At 40.8% G+C, this 24,203-nt stretch overlaps 1 protein-coding gene across 1 annotated transcript in view; it reads left to right on the top strand.

Moving 5' to 3' along the window:
• The window catches only part of CSMD3 (CUB and Sushi multiple domains 3), a 2,043,988-nt gene that overhangs the window by 969,972 nt on the left and 1,049,813 nt on the right, over positions 1-24,203 (top strand). Inside the window, exon 18 of the mRNA XM_030189879.1 lies at positions 23,447-23,634. Coding sequence (XP_030045739.1) covers positions 23,447-23,634 — 188 coding nt within the window. The remainder of the gene's footprint in view (positions 1-23,446; positions 23,635-24,203) is intronic.

Below are 24,203 nucleotides of genomic sequence, written 5' to 3'. Positions count from 1 at the left end.
GCGCGCGGCACCCCCCCCCCCAGCGGCGTGCACCCGGGGCGGACCGCCCCCAACGCCCCCCCCCTTTGGTACGCCACTGCACAATAGGTTAATAAAACCAATGACAATGACAAGTCAGGCTAATATACTGGCCCAACGATACTGCAATAAAGAAACAGTTAATAACAAAATTGATACCTAAATCTTGATATTACATACTAATAATTACAGGTACATATACAGTGAAGCAGAAGTTAATTGTTACAATCAAGATAGTTGAGAATAGGTGTGCAAAGGAGCACAGACTTTTTCAAAAGTTTTTATTGATCCATTCTTCTCAGTTGCCACTCATTCATATTTGGCAGTTAAGCATAGGGTATTCTATCACATAATATAGCCAGTATAAGAAAGATCTTTCCAGCCCTGAAGTATGATTTATATCCTACTAGTATAAAAGGCCCGTTTCGGTAGGCAATGAAATGGGTGCTAGCAAGGTAATCCCCCCCTGCAGCGTCCTTCCTGTCTCCCCTGCCCTCCCTGCAGCCACCCATCTGGTCTCAGCACCCCCTCCCCACCAACCCTCCTCTGCCCCTGCAGCCACGCATGTGCAGCGGCCCTCCTCTCTCCCGTGCTCCCCCTGCAGCCACCCATGTCCAGCAACCCTCCTCTCCCCCTGCAGCTACCCATGTTCAGCGACCCTCCTCTCCCCTGCCCCCCTGCAGCCACCTATGTCCAACGACCATCCTCTCCTTTCCCCTTGCCCCCCTTGTAGCCACCCATGTCCAGCGACCCTCCTCTCCCCATGCCCCCCCTGCAGCATCCCTTCTGTCTCCCCTGCCCTCCCCTGCAGCCACCCATCTGGTCTCAGGACCCCCTCCCCACCTCCCTCTTCCCTGTCCCCCCCTGCAGCCATCCATGTCCAGCGACCCTCCTCTCCCCCTGCAGCCACCCATGTCCAGCGACCCTCCCCTCCCCCCCACCAGCGCATCACCCAAGCCCCTACCCCCCCCCTCAGGCACATCAACCCCCTTGCCACCCACAGCCGCCAATACTAACGCTGTCCGGCCGCTGCTGCGTCTCCTATGGAGCGTGTTTCCCTACTCCTCCCCCTGCCTGGGAAACAGCTGTCAGTACCCCTCCTCGGCTCCTGTGGAGCAGCAGCGGCTGGTACAAAAAGAAAAAAGCCAAAAAAAGATTTTAAACCTGAAACACGGCTCTGTAGACAGCCATCTGGCATTGGTTGTCATCTCTGCAGCTGCTCCTCCTCTCCCCTCTGACATCGCTGCACTCCTCTGGGGTCTTCCTGCAGGGGCAGTGACGTGGAGGAGAGAGGAGGAGCGGCTGCAGTCATGACAGCCAATGCCAGATGGCTGTCTACGGAGCCGCGTTTCAGGTTAAAAATCTTTTTTTGGCTTTTTTCTTTTTGTACCGGCTGCTGCTGCTCCACAGGAGCCGAGGAGGGTTACTGACAGCTGTTTCCCAGGCAGGGGGAGGAGTAGGGAAACATGCTCCGCGTGTTTCCCTACTCCTCCCCTTGCCTTGGAATCAGCTGTCATTGACATCACTGACGTCAGTGCATTCTAAACTGCCTAGCAGACCACCTCCAAGGGAGCCACAGTCCCAGGCACATGAGAACGTTGGAGGTGAGAATTATTATATAGGATATAATAATTCTCACCTCCAATGTTCTGACTTGCCTGGGACTGTGGCTCATTCCGAGTTGGTCTGCTAGGCTCCGTTGATCAGGCTGACATCACCGTAGCCATTATGATGTCAACTTCAGAATCTGGGGGAAAAAAACATGCCTCACAGCTGATCCATGTCCAGAGGAGGGTCGCTGGATATGGGTGGCTGCAGGGGGGGGGCAGGGGGTCGCTGGACATGGGTGGCAGGAGGGGGCAGGGGAGAGAGGAGATTCACTGGACATGGGTGGCTGCAGTGGGCACAGGGGGAGAAGAGGGTCGCTGGACATGGGTGGCTGCATGGGGAGAGGAGGGTCGCTGGAACTCGGTGGCTGCAGGGGAGCCGAGGAAATCCTTGCTAGCGCCCGTTTCATTTGTGTCAGAAACAGGCCTTTTTTACTAGTTGCTAAAGCAATATATGCAATAATTTCACTCCATAAACATTTAAGGGTTGGGAAAGTCCATCTGAACCTAAAATTAAAATGTTATATCTAAGGGCTTCATAGATAATCAACAACTGGCATATTATTTCCCATATAGCAGATCAGTATGTTTGTAGCTGAGCGCAATAAAATATTGTATGATCCAAGGTGCCAATAACTGTACAACATGTCCAGTATTTGTTATCTGCCAAACCAGAGATTTTAAATAACTTATATGGAGTCCACAATACTCTGTGTATAAAGAAGTAGTTGTACTGCATAATAGTGGCAGATCGTAAAGTTTTGGTAATGGGAGGCAAAGAGATTGCCACTATTCCAGTGTTACAGTCAAGTCAATATCTTTTTCCCAAGCGGCTTCTGTACCATTTGAGTTAGAAAATGTCTATTCCTGTAGGATTCTGTACCACATTGAAGCCACACCAGAAGCAGAGGATAACATATTACTAAATGACCAGCAACTTGGTTGTTTGGTGAAAGTTGACTGATAATTAAGGGGTCCTTTTACTAAGGTGCACTAACAGATTTAGTACATGCTAATGATTAGCATGTACTAAATGATAAGAAGCCCATAGGAATATAATAGGGTTTTTTTAAATCATTTATTCCATGTTAATCATTAGCACACTTTAGTAAAAGGACCCCTAAGTTTAGATGATATACAATATTTGAGTTGTAACCACTTGTATAAATGCTGAGACAAATTAAATCTGGATGACAAGGAGGGGCATAATCGAAAGGGACGCCCAAGTTTTGTTGAGGATGTCCTTGCAGTCCTGATGGAGGGGCGGGAAAACCCGTATTATCGAAACAAGATGGACGTCCATCTTTCATTTCAATAATACGGTCGGGGGGGGGGGGGGGGGGGCTCAAATCCTGAAATTTAGGTCGTCCTTAGAGATGGTCGTCCCTAGCCTTGGTCGTTTCTGATTTTCAGTGATAATGGAAACCAAGGACACCCATCTCAGAAACGACTAAATCCAAGCCATTTGGTCATAGGAGGAGCCAGCATTCGTGGTGCACTAGTCCCCCTGACATACCAAGACACAAACCGGACACCCTAGGGGGTACTGCAGTGGACTTCAGAAATTGCTCCCAGGTGCATAGCTCCCTTACCGTGTGTGCCCCCAACCACCCCAAACCCACTACCCCAACTGTACACCAATACCATAGCACTTATGGGTGAAGGGGGGCACCTAGATGTGGGTACATTGGGTTTCGGGTGGGTTTTGAAGGGCTCACATTTACCACCACAAGTGTAACAGGTAGGGGGGAAGGGCCTGGGTCTGCCTGCCTGAAGTGCACTGCATCCACTAAAACTGCTCCAGGGAACCTGCATACTGCTATCATGGAGCTGGGTTTGATATTTGAGGCTGGCATAGAGGCTGGAAAAATATTTTTAAAATTTATTTGAGGGTGGGAGGGGGTTAGTGACCACTGGGGGAGTAAGGGGAGGTCATCCCCAATTCCCTTCGGTGGTCATCTGGTCATTTAGGGCACATTTTTGTGGCTTGGTTGTAAGAAAAAAAGGACCAGGTAAAGTCGTCCAAGTGTTCATCAGGGACGCCATTCTTTTTTCCATTATCGGTCGAGGATGCCCATGTGTTAGGCACACCCCAGTCCCACCTTTGCTATGCTTCCAACACACCCCCATGAACTTTGGTCGTCCCGCGACAGAAAGCAGTTGAGGAAGCTCAAAATTAGCTTTTGATTATGCTGATTTTTGCGACCCTGTGAGAAGGACGCCCATCTTACGATTTGTGTCGAAAGATGGGCACCCTTCTCTTTCAAAAATAAGCCTGATAGTAACCTATGGACCTTTGTAAATCTTTGAAAATTAGCCCCTTAGTGTTTAGCGCATGCTAATCATTAGTGAGTGCTAAAAACACTAACTCACCCTTAGCACTGCTTAGTAAACAGGATCCTTAGTATCGACTCCAATGGATAAGCAGTGTGGTTGATTGTAAACTGTCTAAAGGTGCATGATCAAAAGGATTAGTGAGGACCAGGAATTTTGTTTTGTACCTATTCAATTTCATGGATCAAATCAACCTACAGCCATACACACCCCGGAATATACTCTCTCAATATCAGACAACCTGAAGATCCTTGGAGTCACCACCGACACCAACCTAACTTTGGAGAAACAAGCCATGGCCATCTCAAAGAAAATGTTCCACACAATGTGGAAACTCAAAACGGGTAAAACTTCTCTTCCCGAAAGAAACCTACCATAACATGATTCAAACAATGGTATTATCCCACGCTGATTATTTTAATGCTACATATGCAGGATGCAAAAAACAAATCCTATGGAATCTTCAGACAACTGAGAACACTGCAGCCAGGCTTATCTTCGGAAAGACAAGATTTGAAAGCGCTAAACCTCTTCGCAAAAAACTGCACTTGCTACCAATCAAAGAACGCATAGCCTTCAAGATTTGTACTCTGGTTCACAAACTAATCCATGGCCTAGCTCCAGCCTACATAACCAAACTAATCGACCTACCAACTAGAAACACCATCTAATCAGCAAGAACATACCTGTACCATCACTTCCCAAGATGTAAGGTACTGAAATATAAATCAACATATGTGTCCAGTTTTTCCTAGATTTGCACCCAGCTGTAGAATGCACTACCAAGAAACAGAACCATGAACACCCATCTAAACTTCCGCAAAATCCTTAAGACACACCTCTTCAGAAAGGCATACCCTACAGAATCAACATAAGCATTGAGTAATGAAATAAAACAATTAAATTAAGGAACAGACAACACTCAATCCCTTTCAACATAATCTCTTTCTTCCAAACTGCATGGAACAATCCACACCAATTCTAATTGTACTTCTACTCTGTACTTGTCCACTGGAGTCTATACTCACTTCTCCGGACTTTGTAAACCACATTGAGCCTACTAATATGCGGGGAAATGTAGGAAAAAAACATAAATAAATAAATTCATTTTAATTTGAAATCAGATGCCCAAGATGCCATCAGGTCTAAACCTGATTTAATCTCTAACAGAATTTCTTGAAAGTCTCATATAAAAGGGATGTGATATCATCCACATAAATAAAAGAATAGAACCCTTGTACCTCCAATAGCCTACCTTTAGGTTCTAATCATGATATTAAATAAAATGACAGAGGAGAACTCTGAGTTACAACACAGTCAGGAGTACAGAGAAATGAGATAGAACCAAACAATTTTACCTGATAGGACATAACCTGGGTTAATTAGGAAATCCTGGAACCACTTAAGGAAATCACCACAGATTCCGTAGTGACCTATCAAATGATTTAGTTTGTCATGGTCAACTACATTAAAAGCTCTCAACATGTCAAACTGTAACACTAGAACCCTTTTCCCTAAGCTAATTTCTTTCCTCAAATTTACCACAAGAGTGGTTAAAACCTTTTCAGTACTGGTCTGAATCCTGATTGTGAGCTGTGTAAAAGGGAAAAGATGGAAAGATAGTCCATGAGTTGATGCCCAACTAAACCTTCCATTACCTCCATCAATAAGGGGATAGAAACAACTTGTCTGTAATTAATGACATCAGTTCTTGAATCCAGTGAGTCTTTTGGAATTAGAGTTAGCATAATAGAACCCTTCCCCTCAGCGAAAAGACCATGAGACAACATAAGAAATATGCATTGTAAGGAGATCAATAAAAAGACTATGAGCAGCTTGCAGTAGATAATTTGGGCAAACATCTAAGGAGCATTGTGAGGATGTGGGTAACTGAAAGGATGATGAAATCATATCAACTTTTGCACCTCTGCACAAGGTGGAAAATTCTCTGAAGTGCTCCTTATGATTACTCTTGAGACTCAATACACCACATCTGATCTTTAAGATTTTCTACTCGAAGTTTCAAGTGGCAAGCTGATCTGCAGAAGAGACCACTTCATTAACAGCTGATACATCTTTGTTATTGAAAAGACTACCAATTAGATTAAAAAGATTTCTAGTGTTCAAGGAGTCATCATCCATGAATTTGGTATAGTAGTAAGTTTTAGATTCCTTTATTTCATTTTTACAGTTTCCAAGTGTGCTTCTTCACAGTAATCTGCTCTCATCTGAATGAACTTTAGACTATTTCTTCTCAAATCTTCTGCACTTCTGCTTCAATGGAAGAGTATATTGATTAAATCAAGGTGACAACCTACATGTTGGTCTAAGTTTGATATTTAATGAGGCTACATCATCAAGGGTAGACCTGCCGAGGTTGTTCCACTTGGACATGATATCCTTCAAATCAGCCAGGGGGAGCTGATGTCTTTGGAAGACAGCAGACCAGAATTTCATAATGTCAATCTTACCCCTGGTATAATAGGACTGAAAGTCGTCATGACACAGTGCAGGTCTAGCGGTTTCAATCCAATTTAGTGTGAATTCTAGCCTGCTATGATCAGATCAAGGGATATGTACCCAGAGTGCATTATTAACAGAGAAAATTCCTGGATTGGAGAATTGGAAGGCTAAGAGATTCAGCAGATGGCCCCGAGACTCAATTGAGGGTAAATGTTCTTCTTGGAAAAGGATAAAAATCTGGAGACTGTCTAGAAAGAACATTTTGGGTCACCCTTCTTTTATTGGATTGTTAAAGTCCTTAACTTTAAGGGAGATAGAAGTAACAGTCATTAAATTCAGGTGAAGTAATATGCTGATTCATTACAAACAGGGTGGAAATCCATTATTCATAGCTAAAGGCAAATATAGTACCACTTAAATGTGATAGATTAAGGTATCCATATGCAACAAAACATTATATAATGTGAACAATTTACATAATGTAACAACTATGAGATGAGACTGGTAGATTACAACTACCTGGTACTGACTCAGAATGATCAAACATGTTTAAATATAAACAAAACATCTGTCCCAGCACTGAGTATTATGCTAATCTGAATGCATTTATCAAAGGATGTTTAGCAAACTAAAACATGAAGCAATGGATTTGATTCAAGGAACAAGGAAAGGTTGTTTTAAAAATTTCCTTCTATGAAGAATGTGAACTGTAAATTGCTCTGGGAATGTTCATTTATTTTTCAATGCTTTAAAATTTAGAATAGTACTCTGATTCATTTACGTTGTAGTCTTTCCTATATTTTATCGAGAAAAAGTATTAAAACTTATCTATTTTCAAGGCAAAGGTTGGATTAAATGTCAATGCAGAATGTAATTGTATTTTTAGTTTGTTAGATAATAATGATATTGTATTAGAAAGTTTTTTTTTTATGAGAAGCTCTTACTGACTGTAATCCACCTAGAAGCTTTGTGTTAAAGAGTGGAATAAATCTGCTAATATAATACAATGCAATATAATTAGCAATTATAATAAATGATGTTAGAAATATCATGCTGATTGCTGCTAAGTAAGCGGCATTATCAGTATTTCATATTAAGAGATACAAAGTTCAAATATTTTGTGATAAATTCATCAAGGCAAGTAGAATTATGTGTTAGTAACCACACATGCATCACTGAAATGAAATAAAATATTGGTAAGTTATTAGTTATGACAATCCATGTTGCATCAATTCAGAAATTTATTGGGAAAAGTCCCTAGTGTGATTATTAAATTTGACCCGCATCCATGCAGGGTAAAACATGCTGAAATGAGTATTAATTTCTTTAAGCTTTGGATGAAAAGCCAGGAATTGTTTGTGAGCTTACACAGTAGTTTTGTTCAGATCAGGTAAAATTTGAATAATGTTACCCTCAGACTTGCTCTTTGCATTATATCTATAACTTGAGAACAACAAAGGACATTTAGAGCAAATGGCCTCAAGTATTTATCATGCAACTTGCGCAGAGATCTCAATTTGAAAGTCTTTGTTAAATTGAAGATCTAGGACAGAAGGAATGAATTCTTCCAAGAACTTAGGGGCCCTTTTACTAATCAGGAGTAAGTCCACTGCATGCTAATCTGGAACTACCACCAGCCTACCAGGAGCCCGGTGGTAGTCCCACCCCTAGCGCATGCCATTTCAGATGCTACAAAAATACATCCTATTTTTGTAGTGCTGGAACTGAACCTGTGGTAATTGGAGAGCACCATGTGTTGCCCTGATACCACGAGGTTAGAGCAGGAGCCCTTACTGCCATCTCAATGGGTGGTGGTAAGGGCTCCCCCTGAAATGGCCACGTGGTGTTTCACTTAATGCATGGCCATTTCTTTTCTTCAGAAAAAGACAGCCTCTTACCCACTGTGGTAAAAGGGGGCCTCAGCGTGCATCAAAAGCATATCCTGATGCTAGCGCAGGCCCCCTTGTACCGCAGCTTAGCTGGTTTTGGCCCTCTCTATTTTTAGGTTTGCCAAGTATGTGATTACTGTTTTCCTTGCTCAATTGTTAGCATCTTTGATGTCTTTCTAAATCTGCATAATATGCTTCCACTACCGTTGGAAGCCTTTAACATTTTTCTTCAGTCACAAATTATTTTGCTTCTAAGGACTCAATTCTGGATTTAAATTGTGTTACCTCATTTTTTTTTTTAGTTCTGCTAAGTCTTTCTTAATATCACAAATGTCCTCCTTAGTTTCTGAGAGGTCTTGTAAAGTGTGCAGTTCATCTAATGTTGTTGAGGAGGCCACATCTTCAGATTTACAAGCATCGCTTTTTGTGGTGAAATAGGTTCTGCTCTGTGCTTCATACCACTTTTTCCTGATGACGTGGAGGGGCATAATCGAAAGGGACGCCCATGTTTTGTTGAGGATGTCCTCGCAAAACATCCCGATGGAGGGGCGGGGAAACCCGTATTATTGAAACAAGAAGAAAGTCCATCTTTTGTTTCGATAATACTGTTGGGGACGCCCAAATCTTGAAATTGTGGTCATTCTTAGAGATGGTCGTCCCTAGACTTGGTCGTTTCTGATTTTTGGCGATAATGGAAACCAAGGATGCCAATCTCAGAAACAACCAAATGCAAGCCCTTTGTTCATGGGAGGAGCCAGCATTTGTAGAGCACTGGTCCCCCTGACATGCCAGGACACCAACCGGGCACCCTAGGGGGCACTGCAGTGGACTTCATAAAATGCTCCCAGGAACATAGCTCCCTTACCTTGTGTGCTGAGCCCCCCTAAAACCCACTACCCCCAACTGTACACCACTACCATAGCCCTTATGGGTGAAGGAGGCACCTAGATGTGGATACAGTGGGTTTGTGGTGGGTTTTGGAGAGCTCGCTATTTCCTCCACAAACATAACAGGTAGGGGGGGTGGGCCTGGGTCCGCCTGCCTGAACTGCACTGCACCCACTAGAACTGCTCCAGGGACCTGCATACTGCTGTGATGGACCTGAGTATGACATCTGAGGCTGGCATAGAGACTGGCACAAAATATTTTTAAAGATATTTTTGAGGGTGTGAGGAGGTTAGTGACCACTGGAGGAGTAAGGGGAGGTCATCCCCGATTCTTTTCAGTGGTCATCTGGTCATTTCAACCACCTTTTTGTGCCTTGGTCATAAGAAAAGCACCACCAGGTAAAGTCGTCCAAGTGCTCGTCAGAGACGCCCTTTTCTTTTTCCATTATGGGTCGAGGACGTTCATGTGTTAGGCACGCCCAAGTCCTGCCTTCACTACACCTACGATACGCCCCCATGAACTTTGGCCGTCCCTGTGATGTAAAGGAGTTGGGGTTGTCCAAAACCGGCTTACGATTATACCGATTTGGACAACTCTGTGAGAAGGATGCCCATCTTCCGATTTGTGTCGCAAGATGGGCATCCTTCTCATTTGAAAATGAGCCTGATAATGTACATGTAAGTCAGCAATGTTTTTCTTTGGGAAAATCTGCTTGTGATATGGATGGATGCTTTATATAAAGATTGAGTCAGTGGGAGCTCAGTACTAAGCTGCCACATTGCTTGGTTCTCCACAGCGCCCCAGCCTAGAATCTTTTATTCATGTTGGAGTAGAAACTAAGTAAGAGACTTTTACCTGCTTAAACTGTTTGCTCATGACACCTCATCAGCTCGTTGTCTACCATCCCTTGGAGATACCAAGAGAATGAATATCAAACACAGAGACAAATATTAGTTAATTGGTAAAAGCTTTTGGGAAGGGGCTCTCTGTATTGTCATAATTAGATATGCTCACCCAAGCACTTCAGCCCTCTACTTTATATCTGATCCTTTTACTTGATTATCTGTGACATTTGTTCCATATAGATTTTCAGTTCAGCTATTTTTATTGTAAGGCAAACAAGCACTAACAAGAAACAGATACTGATTACCTATATATTATTGCATTATTTCAAAGCTAAACAAAAATTATACAAAGACTTCAACTTTGTCCCTTTCATCTTTGTCCCCTGCAGGATGGGCTTATCATATACTTGGTTCCATATTCTTGTCCCTGACATCTATACAGGATGTGTTTATCACATGCACAAGTCACAAGCTGCTTAGGGCATTTTTTTTCTATTTTCTGCTTACATTCTTAACCCTTGATACTCATCTCTGGATAGGGGTATTCTATTCTCATAAATGTTCTCAGAGTCTTCAGCCTCTCCCCTTTGTTCCCATAAGGGATCATTAATTTGCCCCAAGTGTGCCAATTCTATGCGAGAGGGGTACTAGAGACATTGGTCACAGTTTGTTGTGCCATCATATTAAACTGTTGAGGAAGGCAACCCTGCAATAACTGATTATATTAATAAACGTGAAATAATTTCTTATTCAAACATCCTAGCCTCATAAAATACAGCTCTTTCTTATACATTCAAATATACTGTAAAGTTTCATCCTGTCAAGAGCTTACAGCATCTAAGGGAAGAATTCAACATCCTTCACTTCAAGGAAGAAATACTCACCACATGCTCTCCTAAAAAGGCTTTGATTAGTACAGTCCAGGTTATTCTGAACATCTTCAGGCTCCACTCATAAGTAGAGGTATTGGGTCTGGGTTGACCTTGCTAGAATCTCTTATGCTCTCATGTTCAGCATTTCACTTCCTAATTTAGAAAACGTTCAATCTCTAATCTAGAAAACTTCCACCTCTGGGTGAAGAAAGTGGCTTCAACAAATGTTAAAAGAAGATTCTGCAAAAATGCCAATAAGGACACTAAACAGTTTGGAACAGAGGAAAAGGTGACAATAATAATAACAACAAAACTTGCTAGAAGTTATATAGAAACTGAATTGTGGCCTAAACAAGTTTGAGGCCCACATTGCAAACAATGGTGAGGATTGTTGATGTGTGTTAACTGATTTTATGGGGCTTTTTTATTTAGTGCTGCATTTTCTCAGTTCCTTCTTTTAACATTTGTTGAAGCCTTCCATTCACAGTCTTTCCAAAGGAGGGTAACCTCCCCCTATAGAAGGCCAGGCTACATGACAGATGCTACAGCACAAGTCTTCACTGAAGTCTTATGCAGAAGTCCTGTAGCTAAGTACTGAGCCACAACATTGATCTGCATAATTTACATTATCAGGACCTTCTCTTCATCTGCTACCACAGGGAACCAAATGACTGCTGTAGGCTCATCTACAACAAGGATCACAGGGTTTAAAAAGTCCCATCTCCTTGACTATCGTAAAGGTGCATATCATAATTTACATTGAAATCTCCCTTTATATACTGTCATTTGTATTCTGTTATTTATACTTTCTTTTCAACCTGTGATTATATTCCTTTCTAAGCATATTGCCTAACATAGCATCATTCATATTTTCTGACATCCATCCTATTCCTGATATGTCAACTCGCTTTTATCCACGTTTGTTCACCCCTTCAAAGAAATGTAATAGATTGATGATGTAAGATGTCCCTTCACTAAATTCATGTTGGCTTTGTTTTTTTTTCCATGCTTTTGAATATGATCTTTAATTTTGTTTGTTATAATAGTCTCTACCATTTTGACCAGCATCGACGTCAGGCTCACCTGTCTATAATTTTCTGGATGCTCTCTGGAACCTTTTTTAAATATCGGTGTTACATGGGCTACCCTCCACTGGTACCACACTCGATTTTAATGATAAATTACATATTACTAACAATAGTGCTGCCAGATCATTTTTCAATTCTGTCAGTACTCTAGGATGAATACCATATGGTGCAAGAAATTTGCTGCTTTTCAATTTGTCAAATTGTCCCATTACATCCTATAGGTTTATAGAGATTTCATTCAGTTTCTCTGACTCGTCAGCTTTGAATACCATTTATGGCACTGGTATCTCTCCCAAATCTTCTTCGGTGAAGACCGAAGAAAAGTCAACTCAGTGTGAATCTCCTTTTTCTTACTTTACCCCCCCTTCCTTGCTGCAGTCAAAGAAGAAAGGAAGTCAAAGCAAGATTATAACAGATATTTAGTTAATTATACAACATTCAGCCACAGTTACAATTGACTAAACCTAAAATATTCCTATGTATTTTATGGAAAGATGGAGAATAAAGGACTTTTTTAAATCTGTTCCAGGCGAGATGGCAATGTAAAACTTCATTCACTTACAGCACAGGTAAGGCAGATTTAAAATTGGGGAAATATTATAGATTAGATAATATTATAACAATTAAAAGTGCATCACATTGGTACTTCCAATCAGTAAGTACAAAAATACAATTTCAAGTTTGCATAATTCCAGTTTTGAGGCTTAAATTATTATTTATTACATTTGTATCCCACATTTTCACACCTATTTGCAGGCTCAACGTGGCTTACATAGTACCGTAAAGGCATTCGCCAAGTCCGGTAAAGAAACAAATACAAAGGTGATATTGTGGTCGAACAAAGTTACATGTGTTTCAAGTATAGTGGGGGTTAAGAAGAGGAAATGTTATATAGTGTCCATTAAGATCTTTGGTTTTCCTGTGTTGCAGAGTGTAGGTAATTATGTTGGATTGGTGGGGTATGCCTTTTTGAATAGGTAGGTTTTTAGTGATTTCCTGAAGTTTAGGTGGTCGTAGGTCGTTGTCACAGCTTTTGGCAATATGTTCCACAGTTGTGTGCTTATGTAGGAGAAGCTGGATGCATACGTTGTTTTGTATTTGAGTCCTTTGCAGTTTGGATAGTGGAGGTTTAGATATGTTCGAGATGATCTGGTTATGTTTCTGATTGGTAGGTCTATGAGGTTTGTCATGTATCCTTGGACTTGGCCATAGATAACTTTATGGACCAGGGTACAGATTTTGAAGGTGATACGTTCTTTGATGGGAAGCCAGTGCAGTTTTTTCTCAGAGGGGTTTGGCTCTATCAAATTGTGATTTACCAATTATCAGCCTGGCTGCTGTGTTTTGAGCGGTTTGGAGTTTCTTTGCGAGTTGTTCTTTGCATCCCGCATAGATTTCGTTGCAGTAGTATGCATGGCTTAATACCATTGATTGTACAAGGTTGTGAAATATTTCCCTCGGGAAGAAAGGCTTTATGCGTTTAAGTTTCCACATTGAGTGGAACATTTTCTTTGTTGTGGAGTTCACTTGGCTATTGAATGTGAGGTTGCGGTCGATTGTAACGCTGAGTATTTTCAGATTGTCTGAGATAGGTAGGGTGTGGTCTGGGGTGATTAAGGTTGTGGGTTTGTACGTGTTGTGTTGAGATGAGAGGATGAGGCGGTGTGTTTTTTCAGTGTTCAGTTTCAGTTGAAAAGAGTTGGCCCATGAGTCCATGGTGTTTGATTTCATTGGTGATTTCTGTTAGATCATGTCTGAAGGGAATGTATATTGTGACATTGTCTGCGTAGATGAACGGGTTGAGGCCTTGCTTTGATAATGACTTGACCAGTGGGATCATCATTATGTTGAAAAGTGTTGGTGATAGTGGTGATCCTTGAGGTACTCCACAGTCTGCTTTCCAGTGTGGTGATATGTTTAAGTTTGATTTCACTTGGTATGTTCTGGTGGTTAGAAAACCCTTGATCCAGCTAAGTATATTTCCACCAATCCCGAAGTAATCTAGGAGTCTTAGTAGTATGTTGTGGTTTACCACGTCGAATATGCTCAACATATCGAATTGTAGGAGAAGTATGCTTTTGCCTATGGCTATTTCCTGCTTGAATTTGGCCAAGAGAGTGACTAACACAGTTTTGGTACTATGGAGGGGGCGAAATCCCGATTGTGATTCATTTAGTAATGAGCACTTGTCCATGTAGTCAGTAATCTGTTTGATTACCATGCTCTCCATCAGTTTGACTGCTATTGGAATAGATGCAATTGGATGGTAGTTGGTAAGTTTGGTTGTTTTTTTCTTGGTATCTTTTGGGATTGGGGTGAGTAGGATGTTGCCATATTCCTCAGGGAAAAGACCTTGTTGGAACATGTAGTTTAGGTGGGATGTAAGGTCTGTTGTGAAGCGGTCAGGGGCAGATTTTAGAAGGTAGCTGGGGCAGGTATCCAGTTTGCAGTGGGTTCTGGAGAACCTTTTGAGCGCCTTGGTGAATGTTTCGACAGTGAGGGGTGTGAAGTTTGACCAAGTTCGGTCAGTTGGGTATTCTCCAGGGTTTGGGTCCAGACTATTGATGAAGTTTTCGGTATCAGTATTATCCTGAGGTAGTGTTTTGTTAAAATTTGTGATTTTTTCTTTGAAGTGTTTAGCGAGTTTATTTGCAGATGAAATGTCTATATTGGTTGCAGTGACCGCTGTGGTGTCTAGTAATTTGTTCACAAGTTGGTATAGTTTCTTTGTGTCTTTGTAGTCAGGTCCTATTTTAGTTTGTCCTTTTGGTTTGTCTTATTGCGTATTTGTATTTCCTTTGTATCTGTTTCCATGACAAGAGAGGCTGAAGATACCTTTTTTTTTCAATTAATTTCTTGTTAGAGCAATCTCTACAATTTTTCTACTCTCTATAGTTCCTATAAGCCTCAAAAAACAGACCAAAGGCCATGCTTGTCAAAGACAAATTAGAAGTAAGATAGTAACATTGTAGATGATGGCAGATAAAGACCTGTACGGTCTATCCAGTCTGCCCAACAAGATAAACTCATATGTGCTACTTTATATGTATACTTAACCTTGATTTGTATCTGTCATTTTGAGGGCACAGACTGTAGAAGTCTGCCCAGCACTAGCCCCGCCTCCGAACCACCGGCGCTGCCACCCAATCTCTGCTAGCCTTCTGAGGATCCATTCCTTCTGAACAGGATTACTTTATGTTTATCCCACTCATTTTTGAATTCCGTTACCGTTTTCATCTCCACCACCTCTCGCAGGAGTGCATTCCAAGTATCCACCACTCTTTCCATGGAAAAAAATACTTCCTGACATTTTTCTTGAGTCTGCCCCCCTTCAACCTAATTTCCTGTCCTCTAGTTCTACCGCCTTCCCATCTCTGGAAAAGGTTTATTTATGGATTAATACCTTTCATATATTTGAATGTCTGTATTATATCACCCCTGTTTCTCCTTTCCTCCAGGGTATACATGTTCAGCTCAGCAAGTCTCTCCTCATACGTCTTGTAACGCAAATCCCATACCATTTTTGTAGCTTTTCTTTGCACCGCTTAAATTCTTTTTACATCCTTAGCAAGATACGGCCTCCAAAACTGAACACAATACTCCAGGTGGGGCCTCACCAACGACTTGTACAGGGGCAGCAACATCTCCTTTCTTCTGCTGGTCACATCTCTCTCTACATAGCCTAGCAACCTTCTGGCTATGGTCACCGCCCTGTTACAATGTTTCATCGCCTTCAGATCCTCAGATACTATAACCCCACGATCCCTCTCCATGTCTGTACATATCAGACTCTCACTGCCTACCACATACATCTCATGTGAATTTCTACTCTCAAAGTGCATCACTTTGCATTGAATTTTAATTGCCAAACATTAGACCATTCTTTTAGCTTCTGCAGATCCTTTTTCAAGTTTTCCACTCCCTCCAGGGTGTCCACTCTGTTACAAATCTTCGTGTCATCCGCAAAATGGCAAACTTTACCTTCTATCCCTTTGGCAATGTCATTCACAAATATATTGAACAGAATTGGCCCCAGCACCGATCCCTGAGGCACTCCACCACTCACCTTTCCCTCATCTGAGTGAATTCCATTAATCACCACCCTCTGGTGTCTATCCGTCAACCAGTTCCTAATCCATTTCACCACATTGGGTCCTATCTTCAGCCTGTCAAGTTTATTCAAGAGTCGTCTGTGGGGAACCGTGTCAAAAGCTTTGCTGAAATCTAAGTAGATTACATCTATAGCACGTTCCTGAAGTAGTGAAGGTAACTACATTTGCCAGAAATTTAGAAAGCTAACGTTACTCAAAGCATGAGAAATCTCTGCCCTATAACACATTCCTTTAAAAGACAAATTCAATTAAAAATATACACAATATTTGTAACTTGAGTTCCCATACACACACACAATCACACACAAATACAATACTCTAAATTATTAATTTCTGTGATACAATCCTATATAACTATAATATAATAAAATAAAGAAAATTTAAAACCATAAAGTTTCATGCCTAATAGTCCATGAGCACCAACACTAATTCATAAACTTTAAATGCAAGTTGCATTCTTTTTCATGCTTATTGAATAAGCAGCAAAGCAAAGCATTAGCAGGACAAAATTATAGTATTTCTCTTAACAATTCATACTGTTTTGCGGTGAAGGATTGAAAATACATGGGTGTACGCAGTCATGAGAGGATATAGTTGTGGGGTACTATAAAGGGAAAGAGAAAGCAGGCTGCCAGCCTGTCTTTCTCAGTTCTGCCTGAAAGTATGACTGGAAACAGGGAAGGGGACCATTGACACTTCTCAGTACTTGAACCCACAGCCTGAAGAGGCAGGGCTGCTGCAGAAGGGATAGAGGAAGCTTGGCAGGGGGGGGGGGGGGCAGTAGGTCTCCATTCCTCTGGGGTTGGTGAGAGAGGAGTTGTGATATGGAAAATTTAGATTGAGTACTCAAGGATATTGTCACTGTTGGAGGGATTTTTTAGTTCTGCAGCCTCTGCCCACAGATATCCATTAGACAAGAATCCTCCAGTATTCCCTTTAAAGTGTCCAATTTAGAATGATCAAAGGATCCCAATAGGGGTCACTGATTTTTTACTATAATGTATTTTTTATCTGGAGCATCCATACTAGTTGATGGGTCCTCCTCATTTTGTTTCAGTTATACCACAGTAGCACCTGACAAAATGTCACTTACAATATGCAACTTTTCTCATATGCAGGCAGGGCACTGAGTACTGACAGTGGTGGAAGTAAACCATGGTTCAGGACTGAATTTTCTTTTTCACTTGGCAACATAGTGAGCTGTTGAATTTTAGATTCTAATTTCCTAACCTTCCTCAGACTAGCACTTAGACATTATCCTCTCTTCTTCCAGATTTTGTGTGGTTTCTTTCCACCAGCACAAAATCTGCCAGACATGGCACTTCCAATCTATTGAATAGCACTCAGATTGTAGCTGGGTTGCCAGATAAAATAGTTTCCCTACAGAAAAAGTTCCATTCAGAGGAAACTGTAACAACTTAATTCCCTCAGTCATTCCATGCCATTAAGGGGCAAGCACGAAAGCTTCCCTGCCAAGACTCTTTAATATTAACCCTATCAGTCGGACCACCTTTACCTGTGGCCTCTATCAATATAACCTCCAGCAGCAGTTCTATATTTTTATGTTCCTTTAGACAAGCAGAGATATAAAGGTTTTGATTTGTAATTTCTATCTAGTTACATTCATCCATATTGTCTGTTTAGGGAAAGGGAAAGGAAATGGGACTTGATATACTGCTTTTCTGAGGTTTTTGCAACTACATTCAAAGTGGTTTATATATATTCAGGTACTTATTTTGTAGCAGGGAGGGTTAAGTGACTTGCCCAGAGTCACAAGGAGCTGCACGATCAAGGTCCACTGCACTAACCACTAAGCTACTCCTCCACTAGCAACAGTCCATGTAGAAGCCTGCCCTTGCAGATCAGCAGTGCAGTCGCGCAGGCTTCTGTTTCTGTGAGTCTGACGTCCTGCACGTATGTGCAGGACGTCAGACTCACAGAAACAGAAGCCTGAGCAGCTGATCTGCAAGAGCAGGCTTCTACATGGAATGTTGCTAGTGGAATAGCAGCATTCCATGTAGAATCTCAAATAGTAGCAACAGAATCTCCAATAGTAGCAACATTCCATCTAGAATCTCAAATAGGGAAAGGAAATGGAACTTGATATACTGCCTTTCTGAGGTTTTTTGCAACTACATTCAAAGCAGTTTTACATATATTCAGGTACTTATTTTGTACCAGGGGCAATGGAGGGTTAAGTGACTTGCCCAGAGTCACAAGGAGCTGCAGTGGAAATCGAACTCGGTTCCCCAGGATCAAAGTCCACTGCACTAACCACCAGGCTAACCACTAGGCTACTCCTCCACTAGGAAACCCATGATCACTTAGGACATTTTTTAACAAACCTCGCTAGTGATTCCTGCATGGCAGTGCCTACAAAGCCCATTAAATGTGAATGGGCTTTGTCGGCATTACCATGCCGGGATCACTAGTGTGATTTGGTAAAAGAAGCCCCCAGTGACTTTGGCCTTTGATTAGTGACTTTTGCCTTTGATTTAGATAGGAACAATGTTTTGAAATTGTATTTCTGATACATGGCTGATAGTTTTTTGGGTTCAAAGATAAATATATTTCCTGATATATCAAGGGAGTCGCAGACTAGGAGGTGTGAACTCTTGGTTTTTAAGCCAAGAATCATTGCCCTAGGTGGGACCTTCCTAGAGCGATTCCCTTGTAAGTGTTTTATTTCCTTATTACGTACTTGTTGAACCCAAGAAATTGCAAGAGTTTGTGGAGTTAAAAGAACAGATGAAGAACCCTCTGCAGCAACTTCTTTTAGTTACCACTGTACTGGCTGCAATTACCGATTAACCTTCCTCCCTCAGAAAATATGAATTTGTAAGATTAACCACTTGGTGTTTTTCTTATTTTCTTTGAGATTGTTTTCCTGATCTTGGATCCCCCAATTGTGGACAATTATATATATTGTTGAGAGAAAATATTTTTTCTTTTTCCTTATATTAATTTCTGTTTTTCCTTACATTTACGTGATAAATGTGAATGTAATTAAGTAAAATGATAAATAAAAAAATTTAAAAAAGAAGCCCTTAATGAAATATACAAAGATTCCAGAGAGCTGGAAAAGCTACATGATGCATGCAAGGTTCCATATTAGGAGTCACTGCCCAGGAAAATGATCTAGGTGTCATTGTTGATGATACGTTAAAACCCTGTGCTCTGTGTACAGTGTTGGCTAAGAAGGCAAATAAAATGTTAGTGATTATTAGGAAAGGAATGGAAAACAACATGAGAATGCTATAATGCCTTTATATCACTCCATGGTGCAACCGCACCTCAAAGACTGTGTGCAGTTCTGGTCACCACATCTCAAAAAAGATATAGTGAAATTAGAAATTCTACAGAGGAGGCTGACAAAAATGATAAAGGGGATGGGACTACTTCCATATGAGGAAATGCTAAAGTGGCTAGGGCTCTTCAGAGTGGAGAAGAGATGGCTGAGGGGAGGTATGAGAGAGGTCTATAAAATACTGAGTGGAGAGGAGCAGGTAGACATGAATCACTTGTTTATTCTTTTCAAAAATACTAGGACTAGGGGGCACAGAATGAAGCTACTAAGTAGTAAATTTATAACAAACTGGAGAAAATATTTCTTCTATCAATGAGTAATTACATTCTGGAATTCACTGCCAGATAATGTGGTAAATGTGCAAAAGAATAAGGGATAAAAGAAATCCACTTCTCAAGGAAGTCAAATAAACATGAAAAGAGGGGAAGCAAAAATAAGTGGCAATACACAAACAAATGTGTCATGTAATTCACCAGAAGGGATTACCAAAATAAGAATAGGCATCAGATAAATATATGATGGGCTATCGGATCTCTTATAGCTCCAGCTATTTCAGATCCTCGCTCCTTTTGTTTTATCAATCACTTGCCTCAAACCTTACAGAGCCCCGTTCAATTTTTTACACATTATTATTTTATTTAATATTTAAACAACTGAGGCATTAAAATATGAAAAAAATGTCAAAAGGCAGCAGCTACTTTTCTGGAAACCGCAGACAGTGGTGACAGTGCTGTAGAGTGTTCGAAAAGTTGTGAACATGATGCATATAAGCATTTCAATACCCATCATAAACAGAATCTGTTTGCAGACATCATCAATGACTAAATCCTCATGCTGTACATTGACAGAAAATTGCTGCTACACTATTATGCTTTCCAAGTATCACTGATGTACCATCTGATGAAAGCATCACCATTCTGTTTATACTGAAATCATTATCTAAAATCAACTGATTAATTGCTGTAACTATTGCAGAACTGTCGTAAGCTATACAGTGATATGTGTAGGATCATTTTTGAGATGCATTGGCCAGAATTGCACACAATATGTGAGGCACAGTCGCACCATGGAGCGATACAAAGGTATTATAACATCCTTATTTTGTTTTCCATTCCTTTCCTAATAATACCTAACATTCTGTTTGCTTTCTTAGCCACCACCGCACACTGAGCAGAGAGTTTCAACGTATCATCAACGATGACACCTAAATCCCTTTCCTGGTCAGTGACTCCTAATGTGGAACCTTGCATTATGTAGCTATAGTTCAGGTTATTCCTTCCCACATGCACCATTTTGCACTTCCTCACATTAAAAGTCATCTGCCATTTGAATGCTCAGTCTCCCAGTCTTGTAAGGTACTCTTGTAATTTTTCACAATTCTCTTGCGATTTAACAATTCTAAATAACTTTGTGTGATCAGCAACTTTAATTACCTCACGAGTTACTCCCATCTCTAGAGCACTTATAAATATATTAAAAAACAATAGTCCCAGCACAGACCCCTGGGGAACTTTTCTATCTACCCCCCTCCTTTTAGAATCTGACCATTTAACCGTACTCTCTGTTTTCTCTCTGTTAACCGGTTTTTAGTCCACAATAGAACACTATCTTGTATTCCATGACTCTCCAATTTCCTCTGGAGTCTTTCATGAGGTACTTTGTCAAACACCTTTTCAAAATCCATATATACAAGTTTGTTCACCCCTTCAAAGAAATGTAATAGATTGGTGAGGCAAGATTTCCTTCACGAAATCCATGTTGGCTTTGTCTCATTTATCCATGCTTTTGAATATGCTCTGTAATTTTGTTCTTTATAATAGTCTCTACAATTTTACCCAGCATCGATGTCAGGCTCACCGGTCTATAATTTTCCGGATCACCTCTGGAACCTTTTTAAAAAATTGGCGTTACATTGGCCACCCTCCAATCTTTCAGCACCATGCTTGATTTAAAAAATAAATCACATATTACTAACAATAGTTCTGCATGTTCATTTTTCAATTCTATCAGTACTCTGAGATGAATACCACCTGGTCCAGGAGATTTTCTACTCTTCAGTTTGTCAAATTGCCCCATTACAACCTCTAGGTTTATAGAGATTTCATTCAGTTTCTTTGACTCATCAGCTTTGAATACCATTGCTGGCACCAGTATCTCTCCCTGAACTTCCTTGGTGAAGATCGAAGGAAAGAATTCATTTAATCTCTCCGCTATGGCTTTGTCTTTCCTGATCGCTCCTTTTATCCTTTGGTCATCTAGCGGTCCAAATGATTCTTTTCCCACTTCTTGCTTTTAATATACCTAAAAAAAATTACTATGTGTTTTTGTCTCCAACACAATCATTTTCCAAAGTCCCTCTTTGCCTGCCTTATCAGCGCTTTGCATTTTACTTGCCATTCCGTCTGCTGTTTCTTATTATTTTTTGTCAAATCCTTCTTCCGTTTTCTGAAGTTAGGATAGGTGTTTGCTTAATCAGTTAGCTTTCTTCTTATCGCCGCAAACCAGTAAAGTACCAGCTCCTTTGAAGCTGCACCCAAACACTTCCAGCACTAACTGGGCAGTGCAGGGGTAGTTAGTGCTCAATTTGAGCAACTGTGTCTGATTAAGTGCCACTAAATATCATCTGTTGAGAAGGAGGCTGTCCTGCCCAATTAAATCACTTGGAAATAAACTGGACAGTGTTTAATTTATTACAGTTGCCACTACCACTGAAAATTTGCTCCATTATTGTTAGTCCTTATATTAAACTTGTAGAACAAAGTACTTAGGGCTTCTTTGCTAACGTGTATTTGTTCTAATACAAGTGTTTACAGTACATGTTTTATTGTGCGACAATGAAAGTTAACACTTGCATTATTTAATTCACTTTACCATGCCAAACTGTGTTTACATCAGCATTGAATTAATGTGCAGTAAAGTAAAAAGTAACAACAGCAATATTAATAATTAGATATATCATGTGAAAATTTATAAAAACGTTGCTCACTAATTTATAAACAGAGTACCTCTAATTACATTAAATAGTGCAATTTTAATTTACTGGCTATTTCTAAAGCTTATGTTTGTCTTGCAAGATGTAGTTAAGTTGTAGTGTTAGCGTAGGTTGCTAGTAAGAGCCCTAATGAGGGCTCTGATCACTCACCTCCACAGTCAAAGGATGTACATGGTGGAGTAAGTCTCCCTTTACCTCACTTATATCTGAGCCCTGATCCTCATGAATTGATTTACCCACCACTACAGCTTGAGATATCTTAGAGTCCCTATGATGCAAACCCCCTATATCTTGAAGGCCTCTTGATCAGTAGGCTATGTCACTCCATTGATCTCCTACTCTTTAAATGGTCCTTGAGTCATACATTAGGTACAGAAGGGATTTCAATTCTACAGCCTTTCAATAAAGATATGCAGCTGGGGGTAGTTGGGTTGCTCCTGAGTCTCTACCATGTCTCAGTGTGAGGGAGTCAGTTCACTGAGAGGGCTTGTTGTATCTCAAGTGAGAGATAAGGGGTTTAGTTTGTGAGAGCTACTTTGCAGATGTATGTGGCCAGAAGTAGATGGATTGGTCCATGGAAGCCAGCTATAAAACTTGGGGTAGTGGGTGCAGGAGAAGGGGAATATTAAAGGCTTCATCGGGGCTTGCATTTCTATATGCAATAGCACATCTTTGCATTGCTAATGACAGTAACACACTGGCATTATCTACTCCATAAATCTGTATTTAATTCTGTGAAATCACCAAAGGCTTTATACCCTTCAGTGAATTGGGTATTAAATCTGCAGATACTACTGAAATATTATTGAATATTTGCTAGAGTTAAAGATCAATTTAAAGTGTCTTGGTTAATAGGTCCTTCAGTCTAGGTTATAGGACAGAGCCAATTGTACAAAAACAAACTGCTCTTGTAGACGATAAGGAAAAAAATATATAACTATCATCATGTATTGTTCACAATGAAAGATGAGAATGTGGCCTCAACTAATTGATACCATATACTTCTATGTATATTTTTCTTTCTAATACAGATTTCAGACAGAACTCAATTATGATGTACTGGAAGTTCACGATGGGCCAAATCTTTTATCACCACTTTTGGGATCTTACAATGGTACACAGGTCCCACAGTTTATCTTCAGTAGCATGAACTTCCTTTTTCTTCTTTTTATCACGGATAACAGTCGCTCTAACAGTGGATTCAAGATTCATTATGAGAGTAAGTAGTTTCAAGAGATACAGAAAATCACTATATTATTACTACATAGACAGAAGTAATCTCCATTGTAAATTATCCACCTGATATTCAAGAAAATTGAATCCTGCCCGATTAAATCCCACTGAACAACCCAGCACCTGGTATTCAGTGGCACTTAACCGGTTACTGCCGCTGAATATTGCTGCTAACTGGCTATCTCCTAACAAGTTAGGTTAGGGGTCGATCACCTACTTAGCCAGTTAGTGGTGATTTTCAGTCTGCTAACTGACTCAAGTAACCATATAGCGTTAGGACAGCAAAAAGGCTGTCCTAACATAGGGCCCTGTTTACTAAGGTGTGCTAGCATTTTAGACATGTGCACAAAATTAGCACATGCTAACTATGTAGGTACCCATAGGAATATTGTGGGTGCCTACATAGTTAGTGTGTGCTAAAAAAGCCAATATGCCTCTAGCGCGGCTTAGTAAACAGGGCCCATAAGGTACTAAAGTTAATTAGGTATTGGTCTGAATATGGGCAGGTGCCCAGTTAACTTCCAGGTGATTGCTGTTCATGCCCCAGCATTCAGT

Source organism: Microcaecilia unicolor, chromosome 1 (genome assembly GCF_901765095.1).
Source record: "Microcaecilia unicolor chromosome 1, aMicUni1.1, whole genome shotgun sequence".
Classification (NCBI taxonomy): domain Eukaryota; kingdom Metazoa; phylum Chordata; class Amphibia; order Gymnophiona; family Siphonopidae; genus Microcaecilia; species Microcaecilia unicolor.
This window is presented reverse-complemented; position numbering and strand designations above follow the sequence as displayed.